The 17863-nt window shown below is 49.2% G+C and overlaps 1 protein-coding gene across 1 annotated transcript in view; it reads right to left on the bottom strand.

Moving 5' to 3' along the window:
• The window catches only part of IPO4 (importin 4), a 1872953-nt gene that overhangs the window by 742072 nt on the left and 1113018 nt on the right, over positions 1 to 17863 (bottom strand). The window contains exon 23 of the mRNA XM_069238173.1: positions 12248 to 12441. Within this exon, the coding sequence (XP_069094274.1) occupies positions 12248 to 12441 (194 nt within the window). The remainder of the gene's footprint in view (positions 1 to 12247; positions 12442 to 17863) is intronic.

Below are 17863 nucleotides of genomic sequence, written 5' to 3'. Positions count from 1 at the left end.
AGTAATTCTCTTACTACAGGTGAAAGAGATGGGGCCCAGCCCAGCCTCCTCCGGTCTCTGACGGGCTAAGGACGGGCCTGCCCTTGGCCCGGGCTTTGCCCGGGCGCCGCCCGCGCGCGTCCCGCGCTGCGGGAGCGCGAAGATAATTTAAAGGGCTCCTGCCCTATTGCTTGACTCTCCTCCCGGCCTCCCGGCTGTGACAGCGCTACCCGCGACGGCGGGAGCGCGAAGATAATTTAAAGGGCTCCTGCCCTATTGCTTGACTCTCCTCCCGGCCTCCCGGCTGTGACAGCGCTACCCGCGACGGCGGGAGCGCGAAGATAATTTAAAGGGCTCCTGCCCTATTGCTTGACTCTCCTCCCGGCCTCCCGGCTGTGACAGCGCTACCCGTGACGGCGGGAGCGCGAAGATAATTTAAAGGGCTCCTGCCCTATTGCTTGACTCTCCTCCCGGCCTCCCGGCTGTGACAGCACTACACCTCGTTTGTGGGATTTTGCAGCATCTAACCAAGTCTGCAAAGAAGAATTGCTGGATTACTGGACCCAAAGACCTGCTAAGGAAGGGGACGAAGTCCAGAAGTCGAAAGAAGTACCAGGAAGGACAGGAGCCCTGCCAACCCAGAAGAGGGTGCAAAAGAAGAGTCCCTGGTTATTAGAAGACTGCAGAAATGCACCCTAGGAAGATGCCAGCGGGTTCCTGCATGATGCAAAAGATGTCCCACGGCGAGAAGATTGTTGCAGATGAGATTTCGTGGTGGAAGGCACCAACAAGGCTTGACTACGACAAAAGTGTGTTTTTCATCAAAATGGCGCTGGATGCCCCCAGGAGGGACCTGTGCGCCTCAACTGTGTGAGGAAGAAGAGGGGGCTCTCAGCACTTTAGAGAGGCCTCAGGATGCCAGCCAGCACCCCGAGAAGCCGCAGGATCTGGGTTCAAAGGAGGTGCAAAATCCAGTTGATGCAACACAACAAAAGAAGGCCCCATGCCGCTGGAACACAACTCAGCGAGTTGAGTGTCGCAGGGTGGAGTGCTGGGGACCTGGGCCAGGCTGTGCACAAAGGAATTTAGCAAAGAGTGCACAGAGGCCTCAGGAGGCGAAGGAGACGCAATACACAAGGGTACCGCTCTTCTCGGGGAAGGCAAGGTCTTACCGCCTCCAAATTGCGTCTGCAGGACCCTCAGGTCAGTCTATGTCGATAATGTCCACCCTCTGTGTCCTTAGGTGCATGCTCGTCGCTGTGAGAGGAGTCCCAGGGTATCAGTATAGCATGGAAGGTGCCTGCTTGCAGCAGAAGAGTGACTCCGTCACTCCACGGGAGATTTCTTCGGTCCTTCTGGAGCAGGATGAAGACAGGGAGCCCCCAGAGTATGCACACCGTGGAAGATGTTGAAGTTGCTGACTTGGAGCTGAGGTTGCTGAAGAAAAGTGTCTCTTGTAGACACTTTGTTGCAGTTACAGCATTTCTTGGAGCAGGCTGCGGTTGATCCGAGGTCAGAAGAGTCTGAAATAGTTGCAGAGAGTTCCTGAAGGAAACTTGCAAGCAGAATCTGAAGAGAACCCACAGGAGAGGCCCTAAATAGCCCTGAGAAGGGGATTGGCTACCTTATCAGGTATGGACCGATCAGTAGGGGTATCTGACTTCACCTGCTGGCACTGACCACTCAGAGCCCTCCAGGGCGCCACCACACCTTGCAAAGCAAGATGGCTGAAGTCTGGGACACACTGGAGGAGCTCTGGGCACCACCCCTGGGGTGGTGATGGACAGGGGAGTGGTCCTTTGTTTAGTTTTCCGCCAGAGCAGGGGATAAGGGTTCCCTGAACCAGTGTAGACTGGTTTATGCAAGGAGGGCATCATTCAAACCATTTTCAGAGGCTGGGGGAGGCTACCCCTCCCAGCCTTTAACACCTATTTTCAAAGGAAGAGGGTGTAACACCCTACTCTCAGAGGAAAAGCCTTGTCCTGCCTTCCTGGGGCTAGGCTGCCCAGACCCCAGGAGGGCAGAACCTTGTCTGTGAGGCAGCAGCAGCTCTAACTGCAGTGCAAGCCTCAGAGAGCTGGTTTGGCAGTACTGGGGGTCCATGGTGGAGCCCCCAGGATGCATGGAATTGGCTCCCCAATACCAGATTTAGAATGGGGGGACAATTCCATGATCTTAGACATGTTACATGGCCATATTCGGAGTTACCATTGTGAAGCTACATATAGGTATTGACCTATAAGTAGTGCACATATGTAATGGCGTCTACGCACTAACAAAGTCTGGGGAAATGGCCCTGAACTATGTGGGGGCACCTTTGCTAGTGCAAGGGTGCCCTCACACTTAGTAACTTTGCACCAAACCTTCAGCAAGGGAAGGTTAGACATATAGGTGACTTATAAGTTACTTAAGTGCAGTGAAAATGTCTGTGAAATAACGTGTCCGTTATTTGACGCAGGCTGCAATGGCAGTCCTGTGTAAGGGTTTGTCTGAGCTCCCTATGGGTGGCAAAAGAAATGCTGCAGTCCATATGGATCTCCTGGAACCCCAATGCCCTGGGTACCATGTACTAGGGACTTATAAGGGGGGGGTCCAGTATGTCAACTGAAATTGGTAAATGAAGTCACTGACCTACAGTGACAAATTTAAAAGCAGAGAGAGCATAAGCAATGAGATTCTGGTTAGCAGAGCCTCAGTGACACAGTTAGGTGCTACACAGGTATCCATATTAGGCCACAAACCTATCAGCACTGTGGTCCTGGCTAGCAGGATCCCAGTGACACAGTAAAAACACACTGACACACACTCACAAACTGGCCAAAAGTGTGGACAACCACGCTAGAAAGAGGCTACTTTCCTACAGGCATCTCTAAGATGCCCTCTGGGTGTATTTTACAATAAATCCCACACTGGCATCAGTGTGCATTTATTGTGCTGAGAAGTTTGATACCAAACTTCCCAGATTTCAGTGTAGCCATTATGGAACTGTTGAGTTTGTGTTTGACAGACTCCCAGACCATATACTCTTTATGGCTACCCTAAACTTACAATGTCTAAGGTTTTGCTTAAACACTGTAGAGGCATAGTGTTCGTGCACATAGGCCCTCACCTGTGGTATAGTACACCCTGCCTTAGGGCTGTAAGGCCGGCTAGAGGGGTGACTTACCTATGGCACAGGTAGTGAGAGGTGGGCAGGGGATTCATTTACAAGGGACTTATCTGTGTGCCAGGGCTGTGCCAATTGTGGGAACAAAGGTACAATTTAGGGAAAGAACACTGGTCTTGGGGCCTGGTTAGCAGGGTCCCAGCACACTTTCAATCATAAATGGCTTCAACAAAAGGCAAAAAAGTCAGGGGGTAACTGTAGGAGGCTGGCCTGGCTTAAGGTGGGTACCTTGTGGTACTTACACCTTGTGCCAGGCCCAGTTATCCCTTATTAGTAGATTAGAAGTGTTCTAGCAGCTTAGGCTGATAGAGGTAGCTATAGCAGAGCAGCTTAGGCTGAACTTGGAGACATGCAAAGCTCCTACTATACCACTTGTATCACTTAGCACTATATCATAAGAAAACACAATAAGTTACTAAAAATAAAGGTATTTTATTTTAGTGACAATATGCCAAAAGTATCTCAGAGGCTATACTCCCTTAGGAGGTAAGTAACACACACAAAATATACACACACAGACCAAATCAGGTAAGTAAGCAGTTAGAAAAGTAGTGCAAACACCGTAGAACACAATAGAATGCAACAGGGAAAAATAGGCCTAGGGGCAACACAAACCATATACTCCAAAATTGGAATGCGAACCACAAGTGGACCCCAGGCCTAGTGTAGTGTGTAGAGGGTCACTGGGAGTGTAAGAAAACACTAAGGGTGTCCAAGATACCCCACCCCAAGACCCTGAAAAGTAGGAGTAAAATGACACTACTACCCCAGAAAGACAGTAAAGTCAAGATAGGGAATACGGATTCCTGGACCTGAGGACCTGCAGAGGAAAGGGACCAAGTCCAAGAGTCACTCAAGTGTCTGGGGCGGGGGGAGGAGGTGCGCAGGAGCCCACTAAACCCCAGATGAAGGTGCAAAAGGGCTGACTCCGGGTGAAAGAAGCTGAGGATTCTGCAACAACGAAAGGTGCCAGGAACTTCTCCTTTGGTCAGAAGATGTCCCACGGCGGGCTGGAGGATGCAGAGTTGTTTCCACGCAGAAAGACCATAAACAAGCCATGCTAGCTGCAAGAGTCATGGTTCAAGGATATGGGTGCTGCCAGGGCCCAGGAAGGACCAGGAGGTCACCCCTTGGAGGAGGAGTCAGAGGGGGTGCTCAGCAACACAGAGAGCCCAGGCAGAAGTAGGCAGCACCCGCAGACGTACCTGAACAGGCGTTCAGAAGATCTGAGCATGACGGTCGACTCAGCACAACAAAAGGGAGTCCCACGAAGTCGGAGTCCAACTCAGCGAGTTAGGCAATGCAGAACAGAGTGCTGGGGACCTGGGCTAGGTTGTGCACGAGGGAAGTCTTGCAAAAGTGTACAGAAGCCCTAGCAGCTGCAGTTCACGCAGTACACAGGATTACTGTCTAGAGTGGGGAGGCAAGGGCTTACCTCCACCAAATTTGGACAGAAGGGCCACTAGACTGTCGGGGACACTTGGACACAGCTCCTGTGTTCCAGGGACCACGCTCGTCAAGATGAGAGGGGACCCAGAGGATCGGTGATGCAGAGGGGAAGATGCGTTGGCAGGGGGAAGATTCCGTCGATCCATGGGAGATTTCTTCTTGGCTTCCAGTGCAGGGTGAAGGCACACAACCCTCAGAGCATGCACCACCAGGAAACAGTTGAGAAAGCTGGCAGGATGAGGCGCTACAATGTTGCTGGTAGTCTTCTTGCTACTTTGTTGAAGTTATGCAGGCGTCCTGGAGCAGTCAGCGGTCGATCCTCGGCAGAAGTCGAAGAGAGAAGTGCAGAGGAACTCTGGTGAGCTCTTGCATTCGTTATCTGCTGAGATACCCACAGGAGAGACTCTAAATAGCCCTCATAGGAGGATTGGCTACAGAGAAAGGTAAGCACCTATCAGGAGGGGTCTCTGACGTCACCTGCTGGCCACTCAGAGCTGTCCATTGTGCCCTCACACCTCTGCATCCAAGATAGCAGAGGTCTGGGACACAATGGAGGAGCTCTGGGCACCTCCCCTGGGAGCTGCTGGTCAGGGGAGTAGTCACTCCCCTTTCCTTTGTCCAGTTTCGCGCCAGAGCAGGGCTGGGGGGAATCCCTGAACCGGTGTAGACTGGCTTATGCAAGGAGGGCACCATCTGTGCCCTTCAAAGCATTTCCAGAGGCCAGGAGAGGCTACTCACCTCAGACAATTCTTACACCCTCTCCCTTTGGAAATAGGTGTGAAGGGCCTGAGTTCCCTATTGGTGGCAAAATAAATGCTGCAGCCCATAGGGATCTCCTGGAACTCCAATACCCTGGGTACCTAGGTACCATATACTAGGTGTAGGAAAGTACCATCTTGCCTGGCATGTTACCCCCATTTTTCACTGTATATATGTTGTTTTAGTTGTATGTGTCACTGGGACCCTGGTAACCCAGGGCCCCAGTGCTCATAAGTGTGCCTGAATGTGTTACCTGTGTAGTGACTAACTGTCTCACTGAGGCTCTGCTAATCAGAACCTCAGTGGTTATGCTCTCTCATTTCTTTCCAAATTGTCACTGACAGGCTAGTGACCAGTTTTACCAATTTACATTGGCTTACTGGAACACCCTTATAATTCCCTAGTATATGGTACTGAGGTACCCAGGGTATTGGGGTTCCAGGAGATCCCCATGGGCTGCAGCATTTCATTTGCCACCCATAGGGAGCTCTGACAATTCTTACACAGGCCTGCCCCTGCAGCCTGAGTGAAATAACGTCCACGTTATTTCACAGCCATTTTACACTGCACTTAAGTAACTTATAAGTCACCTATATGTCTAACCTTTACCTGGTAAAGGTTAGGTGCAAAGTTACTTAGTGTGAGGCCACCCTGGCACTAGCCAAGGTGCCCCCACATTGTTCAGAGCCAATTCCCTGAACTTTGTGAGTGCGGGGACACCATTACACGCGTGCACTACATATAGGTCACTACCTATATGTAGCTACACAATGGTAACTCCGAATATGGCCATGTAACATGTCTATGATCATGGAATTGCCCCCTCTATGCCATCCTGGCATAGTTGGCACAATCCCATGATCCCAGTGGTCTGTAGCACAGACCCTGGTACTGCCAGACTGCCCTTCCTGGGGTTTCACTGCAGCTGCTGCTGCTGCCAACCCCTCAGACAGGCAGCTGCCCTCCTGGGATCCAGCCAGGCCTGGCCCAGGATGGCAGAACAAAGAACTTCCTCTGAGAGAGGGTGTGACACCCTCTCCCTTTGGAAAATGGTGTGAAGGCAGGGGAGGAGTAGCCTCCCCCAGCCTCTGGAAATGCTTTGTTGGGCACAGATGTGCCCAATTCTGCATAAGCCAGTCTACACCGGTTCAGGGACCCCTTAGCCCCTGCTCTGGCGCGAAACTGGACAAAGGAAAGGGGAGTGACCACTCCCCTGACCTGCACCTCCCCTGGGAGGTGTCCAGAGCTCCTCCAGTGTGCTCCAGACCTCTGCCATCTTGGAAACAGAGGTGCTGCTGGCACACTGGACTGCTCTGAGTGGCCAGTGCCACCAGGTGACGTCAGAGACTCCTGCTGATAGGCTCCTTCAGGTGTTAGTAGCCTTTCCTCTCTCCTAGGTAGCCAAACCCTCTTTTCTGGCTATTTAGGGTCTCTGTCTCTGGGGAAACTTTAGATAACGAATGCATGAGCTCAGCCGAGTTCCTCTGCATCTCTCTCTTCACCTTCTGATAAGGAATCGACCGCTGACCGCGCTGGAAGCCTGCAAACCTGCAACATAGTAGCAAAGACGACTACTGCAACTCTGTAACGCTGATCCTGCCGCCTTCTCGACTGTTTTCCTGCTTGTGCATGCTGTGGGGGTAGCCTGCCTCCTCTCTGCACCAGAAGCTCCGAAGAAATCTCCCGTGGGTCGACGGAATCTTCCCCCTGCAACCGCAGGCACCAAAAAGCTGCATTACCGGTCCCTTGGGTCTCCTCTCAGCACGACGAGCGAGGTCCCTCGAATCCAGCGACTCTGTCCAAGTGACCCCCACAGTCCAGTGACTCTTCAGTCCAAGTTTGGTGGAGGTAAGTCCTTGCCTCACCTCGCTGGGCTGCATTGCTGGGAACCGCGACTTTGCAGCTACTCCGGCCCCTGTGCACTTCCGGCGGAAATCCTTTTTGCACAGCCAAGCCTGGGTCCACGGCACTCTAACCTGCATTGCACAACTTTCTAAGTTGGTCTCCGGCGACGTGGGACTCCTTTGTGCAACTTTGGCGAGCACCGTTTCACGCATCCTCGTAGTGCCTGTTTCTGGCACTTCTCCGGGTGCTACCTGCTTCAGTGAGGGCTCTTTGTCTTGCTCGACGTCCCCTCTCTCTTCAGGTCCAATTTGCGACCTCCTGGTCCCTCCTGGGCCCCAGCAGCGTCCAAAAACGCCAAACGCACGATTTGCGCCTAGTAAGGCTTGTTGGCGTCCTTCCGGCGGGAAAACACTTCTGCACGACTCTCCAAGGCGAGAGGGATCCGTCCACCAAAGGGGAAGTCTCTAGCCCTTTTCGTTCCTGCAGAAACCTCAGCTTCTTCTGTCCAGTCGAAGCTTCTTTGCACCCGCAGCTGGCATTTCCTGGGCATCTGCCCATCTCCGACTTGCTTGTGACTTTTGGACTTGGTCCCCTTGTTCCACAGGTACCCGAGATTGGAAATCCACAGTTGTTGCATTGCTGGTTTGTGTCTTTCCTGCATTATTCCTCTAACACGACTATTTTGTCCTTAGGGGAACTTTAGTGCACTTTGCACTCACTTTTCAGGGTCTTGGGGAGGGTTATTTTTCTAACTCTCACTATTTTCTAATAGTCCCAGCGACCCTCTACAAGGTCACATAGGTTTGGGGTCCATTCGTGGTTCGCATTCCACTTTTGGAGTATATGGTTTGTGTTGCCCCTATCCCTATGTTTCCCCATTGCATCCTATTGTAACTATACATTGTTTGCACTGTTTTCTAAGACTATACTGCATATTTTTGCTATTGTGTATATATATCTTGTGTATATTTCCTATCCTCTCACTGAGGGTACACTCTAAGATACTTTGGCATATTGTCATAAAAATAAAGTACCTTTATTTTTAGTATAACTGTGTATTGTGTTTTCTTATGATATTGTGCATATGACACTAAGTGGTACTGTAGTAGCTTCACACGTCTCCTAGTTCAGCCTAAGCTGCTCTGCTAAGCTACCATTATCTATCAGCCTAAGCTGCTAGACACCCTATACACTAATAAGGGATAACTGGGCCTGGTGCAAGGTGCAAGTACCCCTTGGTACTCACTACAAGCCAGTCCAGCCTCCTACACTAGGGAATTATAAGGGTATTTCAGTGTGCCAATCGCAATTGGTAAAATTAGTCACTCTTCTGCAGTGACAATTTTAAAAGCAGAGAGCATAAACACTGAGGTTCTGGTTAGCAGAGCCTCAGTGATACAGTTAGGCACTACACAGGGAACACATACAGGGCACACTTTATGAGCACTGGGGTCCTGGCTAGCAGGATCCCAGTGAGACAGGCAAAAACAAACATATATACAGTAAAAATGGGGGTAACATATCAGACAAGATGGTACTTTTCTACAGTAACCATACCAAGGAAGGTGTTTCCTTACAAGATCCCTCTCCCTTCCCAAGTCAGATCTATCGATAGTGACAGATGCGTCACTTCTGGGTTGGGACGGCCACATGGAAGAAGCAAAGATCAGAAGCCTCTGGCCTCCGGCGGAGTTTGGACTCAATATCAATCTTCTGGAGCTCCGTGCGATCAGGCTTGCGTTGAAAGCATTTCTTCTGTCTCTCAAAGGGAAAGTAGTGCAGGTGTTCACGTACAATACTACTGCCCTGTGGTACTGCAACAAACAGGGCAGAGTAGGGTCCTGGACCATTTGTCAGGAGGCACTACACCTCTGGACATGGCTGGAACATCAGGGCATTACCCTGGTGGTTCAACATCTGGCGGGTTCTCTCAACGCCAGAGCGGATGAACTCAGCCATCGATGCACAGCCAATCATGAATGGCATCTCCATCCGGAGGTGGTGAAACGTCTCTTTCATAAGTGGGGAAAGCCTTGGTTAGATCTGTTCTCCTATGAAGAGAACGTGCAATGTCAGCTGTTTTGTGCGTTGGAGTTTCCAAGGCTGCACTTGTTCGGAGACACACTTCGTCTCGAGTGGAACTCCGGCCTCCTTCCAGCCTATACCACTTCTGCCCAGAGTTCTCAAGAAGATCAGGAACAACCAGGCCCAAATCATCTTGGTGACTCTGGACGAGGCATGGAGAGTTTGGTATCCAGAGCTAATGAGCATGGCCACCGATTCTACACTCAGACTGCCTCTTTGGCATACGCCTGTCGTTGGCATAAATTTATGGCATGGTGTACCAACAAATCGGTTGATCCCCTCTCTGCCCCTCTATCCGAGGTTCTTTTGTTCATTTTTTCTTTAGCCCAGCAGGGCTCACCTTTGGGCACCCTTAAGGGGGATTTATCTGCCCTTTCGGCCTTTCTTAGGTTACCTCATCAGCCCTCACTCTTTAAATCTCCTATTGTCAATAGATTCCTTAAAGGTGTCACCCATTTATTTCCTCCCACTCCATTTATTATGCCTCAGTGTGACCTCAATCTTGTCCTTACTTACTTAATGTGTACTCCCCTTGAGCCAATGCACAATTGCCCTTCACTGCTCCTCACTTTCAAGACTGTCTTTCTTGTTGCCATCACTTCTCGCAGAGTGAGTGAGCTTCAGGCCCTTTCTGCAAAGCCTCCATTCTTGTCTGTGCACCCTGACAAAGCAGTGTTGCGCACTAAGGCTTCCTTCCTTCCTTCCTAAGGTTGTTACGCCTCTTCATGTAGGCCAGTCCATCACCTCGCCTACTTTTTACGCACCCCAACATCCTTCTCCTGAGGAGAAGAGACTCCACCATCTGGACCCAAAAAGAGCATTGGCATTCTACCTCAATCGTACTAAAGATTTCCAGAGGGACGATCAACTCTTTGTTGGGTATGTGTGTGCAAAGAAAGGGAAGGTGGTGCAAAAACGTACCATCTCTCGATGGGTACTTCTTTCCATCAAGATGTGCTACGCTTTGGCCACAAAGCAACCCCCTGAGGGCTTGCGCGCTCATTCCACCTGAGCGACTGCTGCTTCCACTCCGTGCATGCAGAGTTCCTGTCCTGGATATCTGTCGGGCATCTATGTGGGCATCCCTGCACACGTTTGCAAAACATTACTGCCTGGACAGTCAGTTCCGTCTGGATGGCTACTTTGATCGTTTGGTCCTGCAGGACTTTCTAGTATGATCTTGGTTCGCAGCCCACCTCCGAGGATGGCATTGCCTGGGTATCTATTCTAAGGTAGGAAATCTGCAACTAGAAGTCTCTATCAGATGTACAAGTTACTTACCTTCGGTTATGAAATATCTGGTATACATATTTGTGTGTTTGCCTGGACCATCCGCACAGTGTAAATAGCTTTGCACACTAAATAGAGGGCCAGCCTCCTACAGGTGGGGCCTGCAGTGCTGATGCATCTCGTCAGAAGACTTCAATGGGTGCTGCTAAGTCTAAGACCGCTTTGACTTTTTGGATTTTTTTATACTTGTTTTTTTTGTGCTTGTGCGAATTTCCAGACTTCCCTGACAATTTGAAGTGCGACAACGACCATCGGGGCGAGCTACGTGAACTGTCAAGGGACCCATTGCACGATCAGGATCCCGAGCATCATGGAGTGGACCGACATCAGTGGTGAGAAGCTTAAGAGAACGCTCCCTCAGCGCCTTCGGATGTGTGGTGAAGCAATCCTATTAGATCTTGTAGATATGGTAACACTCCAAGCACAACACACACACCAAATAGGGGGTCTGTTATGCGGCCCCACATGGTGTGAAACCAGTTTTCTAGGATGACATCTCTCACATCAGGAGACTATTTCTAAAAAACAAACAAAAAAAAAAAAAGTGACAAAACATTGAAAGAAGCCAGTCAAAAAGTGACTGAGCATTAGATCAGACCGGATTGGTTCTATCTGGCATGGAAAGGAAAGCACTGAAGTCAGAGCGCCGGGGTAGCTGCCTATATAGGTACCATGCACATGTCACTTCTGTCAAGATGATGCATACATGGCGTGGAGTTGGCTATAAGAGGTAGGGGTGGGATTGCTCTGGCTCCTGGAAATTTGGTGAAGTGCAGATCTGACCCAGTTTCTGACAATGATTGCACAGGAACAACCTGAGAGCAAGGTAGGGCTTGTGGCATTGTTCTCTTGTGTTGCCTGAAGAGAGTGACACAGAAGTCAAAGAGCGCTTCGAGTTCTTGGAGCTGTTCTTAATGGACTTACATGAGAATGTCTGGGAATGCGAGAAGGACAGCAAAAAGAAGTAACTGAGGTGTGTGGGCTATGGTGCTGCATATATAGATACAGCACGCATCACTTCAGGCGCAGATGATGCCAACTACGCCACACAGAGACGAAGGACTCCACCTGCTGCCATGCAAGGGGACTGCTTAAAGGTTTCTGGATCCAGTCTGACGCTTGTTAATATCCTAGGATCTGCAGCTAGAAGTCTTGATCAGATTAAGCTGCTACAACAGCGGCAAGAGAATCACCACTGTAAGTTGAGTTTGTGTGACTGTTAAAAACTTTTTGTTAGGAGTTTCTGATGGTTTATGTCTTGAACAACAGGTTTAGGGTGCATTCTTTTAACTTGGACTGATATTTGCACGTGATGCATCAAAGAAGACACATGAGGTGGAGGCACTGGGCTCGGGGTTCTAAAAAATACCTTCCTCAAAGAAGAAAAGTGAAGAGATAAACCAATTAACAATGAAAGGAATGCCGCATGCAGAAATGGAGCGAGAAAAAGACAAAATAAAGAGAGAGGAAATTATTGAGTGGCAGTTGACAGAGGAAAGTGCATATAGATGGTTAAATGGATGCACAAAGATGACCAGCTTATTAGATAACAAATGAATGAGAACACAAAGTATGGCTGGAAAATAGGAAGTGATATGGAGAAAGAATTGAACTATAAGTGTACAAGACAATAGAAGGGGGAAAAACTATACAGAGCATTGCAGATACAGTTACCTTTTTCTGGAGCACCTCCCGAATTACATTGCAGATCTCAGAGAGACGCCCTGCTTCTCGGACTATGTCACCTTTCCCCTCCTTCAACATGTCATTCATGGACTCCAGGATACTCATGACTACTAGTCGCTCTTTCTCTTCACGGACAGCCTTGAAATAGGCAGGGAAAACAACAGACAGCATCTTCTCCAGAGCTTGGAAGAGATAGGAAGAGAAGTCAGAAATCCTTAGGTGAACCAGAAAGTACAGAAGAAAAGAGAGGTGAGGCACCACAGCTTATGGTTCTTTAATCTCTTTTGAGAGAAACATGGTAGTCATTAAAGAGGGAAGACTAATACAGAGTTGAAAACATCCTGGAGTGCAGTAATGAAACAGTAAAGACACAGAATCAACAATAAAGAAGTTACTTACCTTCGTAACATAATTTCTGATGAATAAGACAGCTACTGCAGATCCCTTGTATGAACCTTTTCTTCAGGTGCCAGACAATTTACAGTAATACCACTTTGCCAGCACAAGGGCGTGTTAAACAACATCAGTTGTGCATTCAATTACCATGAGTGGGGTAGGAGCTCAATACATGGTGCGACTGGAGTCGCTGACATTGTTTCTATCTTGTTTTAGAACATCAAGATCTGAGCCACAAAAAACAAGACAAGGAACACCAACCTCCAAGGATGAGGCAGGTGAGAAACAAGCAGTCTAGATTAGTTCTTCTAGTAAGCTGGCTTTTATGTAGGGTATCAATGTAGGGGTGCATCAAGTCCAGACAACCCTTATTGGTTTGGAGGGGCTTACTTTACTAACCATAAGTGCCCTATTTGTAGTAGTGTGGTCAAGCAGCTTAGGTTTATCAGAGGGGAATGTTGAGCATTTGTTAAACACAGAGTCAATCAATTAGACACACTCAAAAAGATATCCAAGACTAATTTAGAAACAAAAATCATTTGTATATAAATTTAGACACCAAGATCATCAATACAGGGTAAGTACGTTAGGCGTTACATATTATTACAAGAAAAAAATAAAAATAGCAAAGCTGTCAAATTTGAGACATCAGCCTCTAATGCAGTAATGTTATCCAATGGGAGAAACATACCCTGCATAGATCTACTTGCAAAGGATTCATGAGGGTGCCCTTTGGGACTTAACGTGCTTAAGAGTCAAGGTCCAAGAAACCACCGGCAGTTCAGATTTACCTACCCTGGTGAGTCGGGCTGCAGAGGTGCTGGTGGCGCAGGAAGACTTGTCGTAGAGACTCCCGTTATAGTAACAAGACTGCTGGATTTGGGTAGCCGTAGCACCAAGCACGGGGGACAGTCTGATCCTGCATGTGACAGCTGTCACCCTAACCTTTCCAGCCAGCTAGTAGCACCTCACCAGTACCCAACAGTAGAGGTAAGTTATGGCAACCTTTCGCAAGACATCTAGATTTCTCAGGGAAACCGTGGTGGAACAGATCTCACCCTTTTCTCTCAGTCATATATGTCTCACACATACAAAGGCAAAACAGAAGCAGGACTAGGTTCAATAAGTTTATTTGAATCAACTGCATTCTATGAAAAAAAGGCAAATATTGTGATTATACGGATGATGAAACATAATAAAAATCAAGGCACTGACAAGGAAAGTGAAACGTAGGAAAGGTCCCTGTATACTATCACAACAGTGGTTCTGGAATATCTACCTGCACTACTGAGATTCTATATAAGAGCATGGCTGTGTAAGCCCTAGTCTGCCCACCAGGCCCCCTAAAAAGAACCTGTCTCCCATACCTGTGTTGGTGTAGGAAAATGCCACTGTTGGCATGATTACCCCCTAACGTTTGTTGATGCCAGCTTTGATTGAAAGTGGTCTGGGACCCAGCTAACCAGGCCCCAGCACCAGTGTTCTCTCCCTAAAACTGTACCTTCGTCTCCACAATTGGCACAGCCCTGGCACACAGATACGTCCCTTGTAAAAGGTACCCCTGGTACCAGGGGCCCTTTGGCCAGGTAAGGTCTCCAAGGGCTGCAGCATGTATTATGCCACCCTGGGGACCCCTCACTCAGCACATGCACACTGCCTCACAGCTTGTGTGTGCTAGTGGAGAGAAAAAGACTAAGTCGACATGGCACTCCCCTCAGGGTGCCATGCCCACAACCCTCTGCCTGTGGCATAGTTAAGTCACTCCTCTAGCAGGCCTTACAGCCCTAAGGCAGGGTGCACTATACCACAGGTGAGGGCATAGCTGCATGACCCCTAGAGTGTCTAAGCCAATTCGTAGACATTGTAAGTGCAGGGTAGCCATAACGAGTATATCGTCTGGGAGTTTGTCAAACACGAACTCCACAGTTCCATAATGGCTGCACTCAAATCTGGGACGTTTGGCATCAAACGTATCAGCACAATAAATTAACACTGACGCCCGTGTGGAATTTATTGAGAAATGCACACAGAGGGCATCTTAGAGATGCCCCCTGCATGCCAGCCCAACTGCTAGTGCTAGACGGACAGGTCTCTGCCAGCCTGCCACATCCAGACTGGTTTCTGGCCACATGGGGTGGGTGCCTTTGTCACTCTGTGACCAGGAATAAAGCCTGTACTGGGTGGAGGTGCACACACCTCTCCCTGCAGGAACTGTAACACCTGGCGGTGATCCTCAAAGGCTCAAGCCTAGTGTTATCACCAACCAGGTCGCTCCAGCTAGTGGAGATGCCCACCCCTCCGGACATAGCCCCCTTTTTGGCAGCAAGTCCGGAGGAGATAATAAGAAAAACAAGGAGAAGTTACCCACCAGTCAGGACAGCCCCTAAGCTGAGGTGACCCCTGCCTTAGGAAATCCTCCATCTTGCTTTGGAGGATTCCCCCCAATAGGATGAGGGATGTGCCCCCCTCCACACAGGGAGGAGGCAAAAGGAGGGCGTACCCACCCTCAGTGACCGTAGCCATTAGCTACTGCCCTCTAGCCCCAAACACACCCCTAAATTGAGTATTTAGGGGCAACCCTGAACCCAGGAAAACAGATTCCTGATGACCTGAGAAAAGAAAAAGGACTTCTGACCTGAAAGCCCTGCAGAGACAACAGAGACAACAACTGACTTGTCCCCAGCCCTAACGGCCTGTCTCCTACTCAAAGAACCTGCAACAGCGATGCATCCAGCGGGACCAGCGAACTCTGCTGACTCAGAGGACTGCCCTGCGACCCAAAGGACCAAGAAACTCCCGAGGACCACGGCTCTGTCGAAAAAAACAAGAAACCAACTTTAACGGGACTCCAGGCTCACTCCGGAAGCATGAGTCCACTCGGAGTCCACTCAGGTAAGTAAAGCACTTACAAGTTCAATCTCCTGTGCATAAGCAGCCCATCGATGGGGGATCAAGGCAACCCCAAAAGCCACAGCACCAGCAACAAAGGGCCAGTGAGGTGCAGATGTCAAAGGATGGCCCAAATAACATAGGCGCCTAAGGAGAACAGGGGTGCTCTGGTCCTAGTCTGCTTACAGGTAAGTACCTGCGTCCTCTGGGAGCAGACCAGGGGGTTTTGTAGAGCACTGGGAGGGACACACACAAGCACACACTCAGCGGCACAAGGGCAGCCGGGTGCAGTGTGCAAAGTAGGTGTCTGCTTTGCCGTAAAAAATAATTGAGGGACCCTGCACTTACAATGTCTAAGGTTTTGCTTAGACACTGTAGGGACATAGTGCTCATGCACATATGCCCTCACCTGTTGTATAGTGCACCCTGCCTTAGGGCTGTAAGGCCTGCTAGAGGGGTGACTTACCTATGCCACAGGCAGCATTTTGTGTGCATGGCATCCTGAGGGGGATGCCATGTCGACTTTGTCTTTTTCTACCCACCAACACACACAATCTACAATGGCAGTGTGCATGTGTTAGGTGAGGGGCCTCTTAGGGTGGCACAACATATGCTGCAGCCCTTAGGTACCTTCCCTGGTCACAGGGTCCTTGGTACCACTGGTACCTTTTACAAGTGACTTATCTGTGGGCCAGGGGTGTGCCAATTGTGGAAACAATGGTAAATTTTAGGTGAAAAAACACTGGTGTTGGGGCCTGGTTAGCAGGGTCCCAGCACACTTCTCAGTCAAGTCAGCATCAGTATCAGGCAAAAAGGGGGGGGGGGGTAACTGCAACAGGGAGCCATTTCCATACAACCGCCTTCCCTGTCTTTGAACCCACATATCCAACAAAGAGTTGATCATCCACCTGGAAATCTTTGGTACGATTGAGGTAGAACGCCAATACTCCTTTAGATCCAGACGGTGGGCAAAGTGAGGGATTGGCCTACACAAAAAGTTGTGACTACTTCAGGAAGGAAGGAGGCTTTGTACACAGCACCACTTTGCAAGGGAAAACAGACAAAAATGGGGGCTTTGAAGAAAGGGCTTGAAGCTCACTCACTCTGTGAGCAGAGGTAATGGCAACAAGAAATGAAGTTTTAAGAGTAAGGAGCCACAAAGGACAGTTGTGTAACGGCTCAAAAGGAGCACACATCAAATACGTAAAAACAAGATTGAGGTCCCAATGAGGCATGATAAACAGAGTGGGAAGAAACAAATGGGTGAGTCCCTTAAGGAATCTACCCACAATAGGAGCCTTAAAAAGAGAAGGCTGGTCTGGCAATCTAAGAAAGACTGAGATAGCTGATAAATAACCTTTAAGAGTGCCCAAAGCAGAGCCCTGCTGGGCTATAGAGAGGATGATCAAAAGAATATTGGAGAGAGGAGATTAACAGACTTGTAGGAAGTTGGCTCTGTATATACTATTTCAAAGTAAGAAATAGTGTGTACAGAGTTAAAGGGTTCCCCTTAGAGGTAAGATAGTGGCAAAAAGAGATAATTCTAATGCTCTATTTTGTGGTAGTGTGGTCGAGCAGTAGGCTTATCAGAGGGTAGTGTTAAGCATTTGTTGTACACACACACAAGCAATAAATGAGGAACACACACTCAAAGACTTACTCGAGGCCAATAGGTTTTTATATAGAAAAATATATTTTCTTAGTTTATTTTAAGAAACACAGGTTCAAGATTTACAAGTAATACTTCAGATGAAAGGTTTTCCACTCAGGTATTCTAGGAACATTGAATAATCACAATATCATATACAGTTTTGGCAAAAATGGCAATAAGCTATTTTAAATGTGGTCACATTGCAAAAATCAGCAGTTCCTGGGGGAGGTAAGTAAAGGTTAAGTTCACAGATAAGTAAAACACTTACAAGTCTTAAAGTTGGGTCCAAGGTAGCCCACCGTCGTGGGTTCAAGGCAACCCCAAAGTTACCACACCAGCAGCTTAGGGCAGGCAGGTGCAGAGGTCAAAGAGGTGCCCAAAACACATAGGCTTCAATGGAGAACATGGGTGCCCCGGTTCCAGTCTGCCAGCAAGTAAGTACCCCGGGTCCTCGGAGGGCAGACCAGAGTAGTTTTGTAGGCCACCGGGGGGACACAAGCAGGCACAGAAAGTACACCCTCAGCGGCACAGGGGCGGCCGTGCAAACAGATGTCGGGTTTCAGATAGGAAGTAATGGGGAGACTCGGGGTCTCTTCAACGATGCAGGCAGGCACAGGGGGCCTCCTCGGGGTAGCCACCACCTGGGCTAGGTAGAGGGTCGCCTGGGG

This window comes from Pleurodeles waltl, chromosome 6 (assembly GCF_031143425.1).
Source record: "Pleurodeles waltl isolate 20211129_DDA chromosome 6, aPleWal1.hap1.20221129, whole genome shotgun sequence".
Classification (NCBI taxonomy): domain Eukaryota; kingdom Metazoa; phylum Chordata; class Amphibia; order Caudata; family Salamandridae; genus Pleurodeles; species Pleurodeles waltl.
The sequence above is the reverse complement of the archived record's forward strand: the minus strand, read 5'-3'. Positions and strand labels throughout refer to the sequence as shown.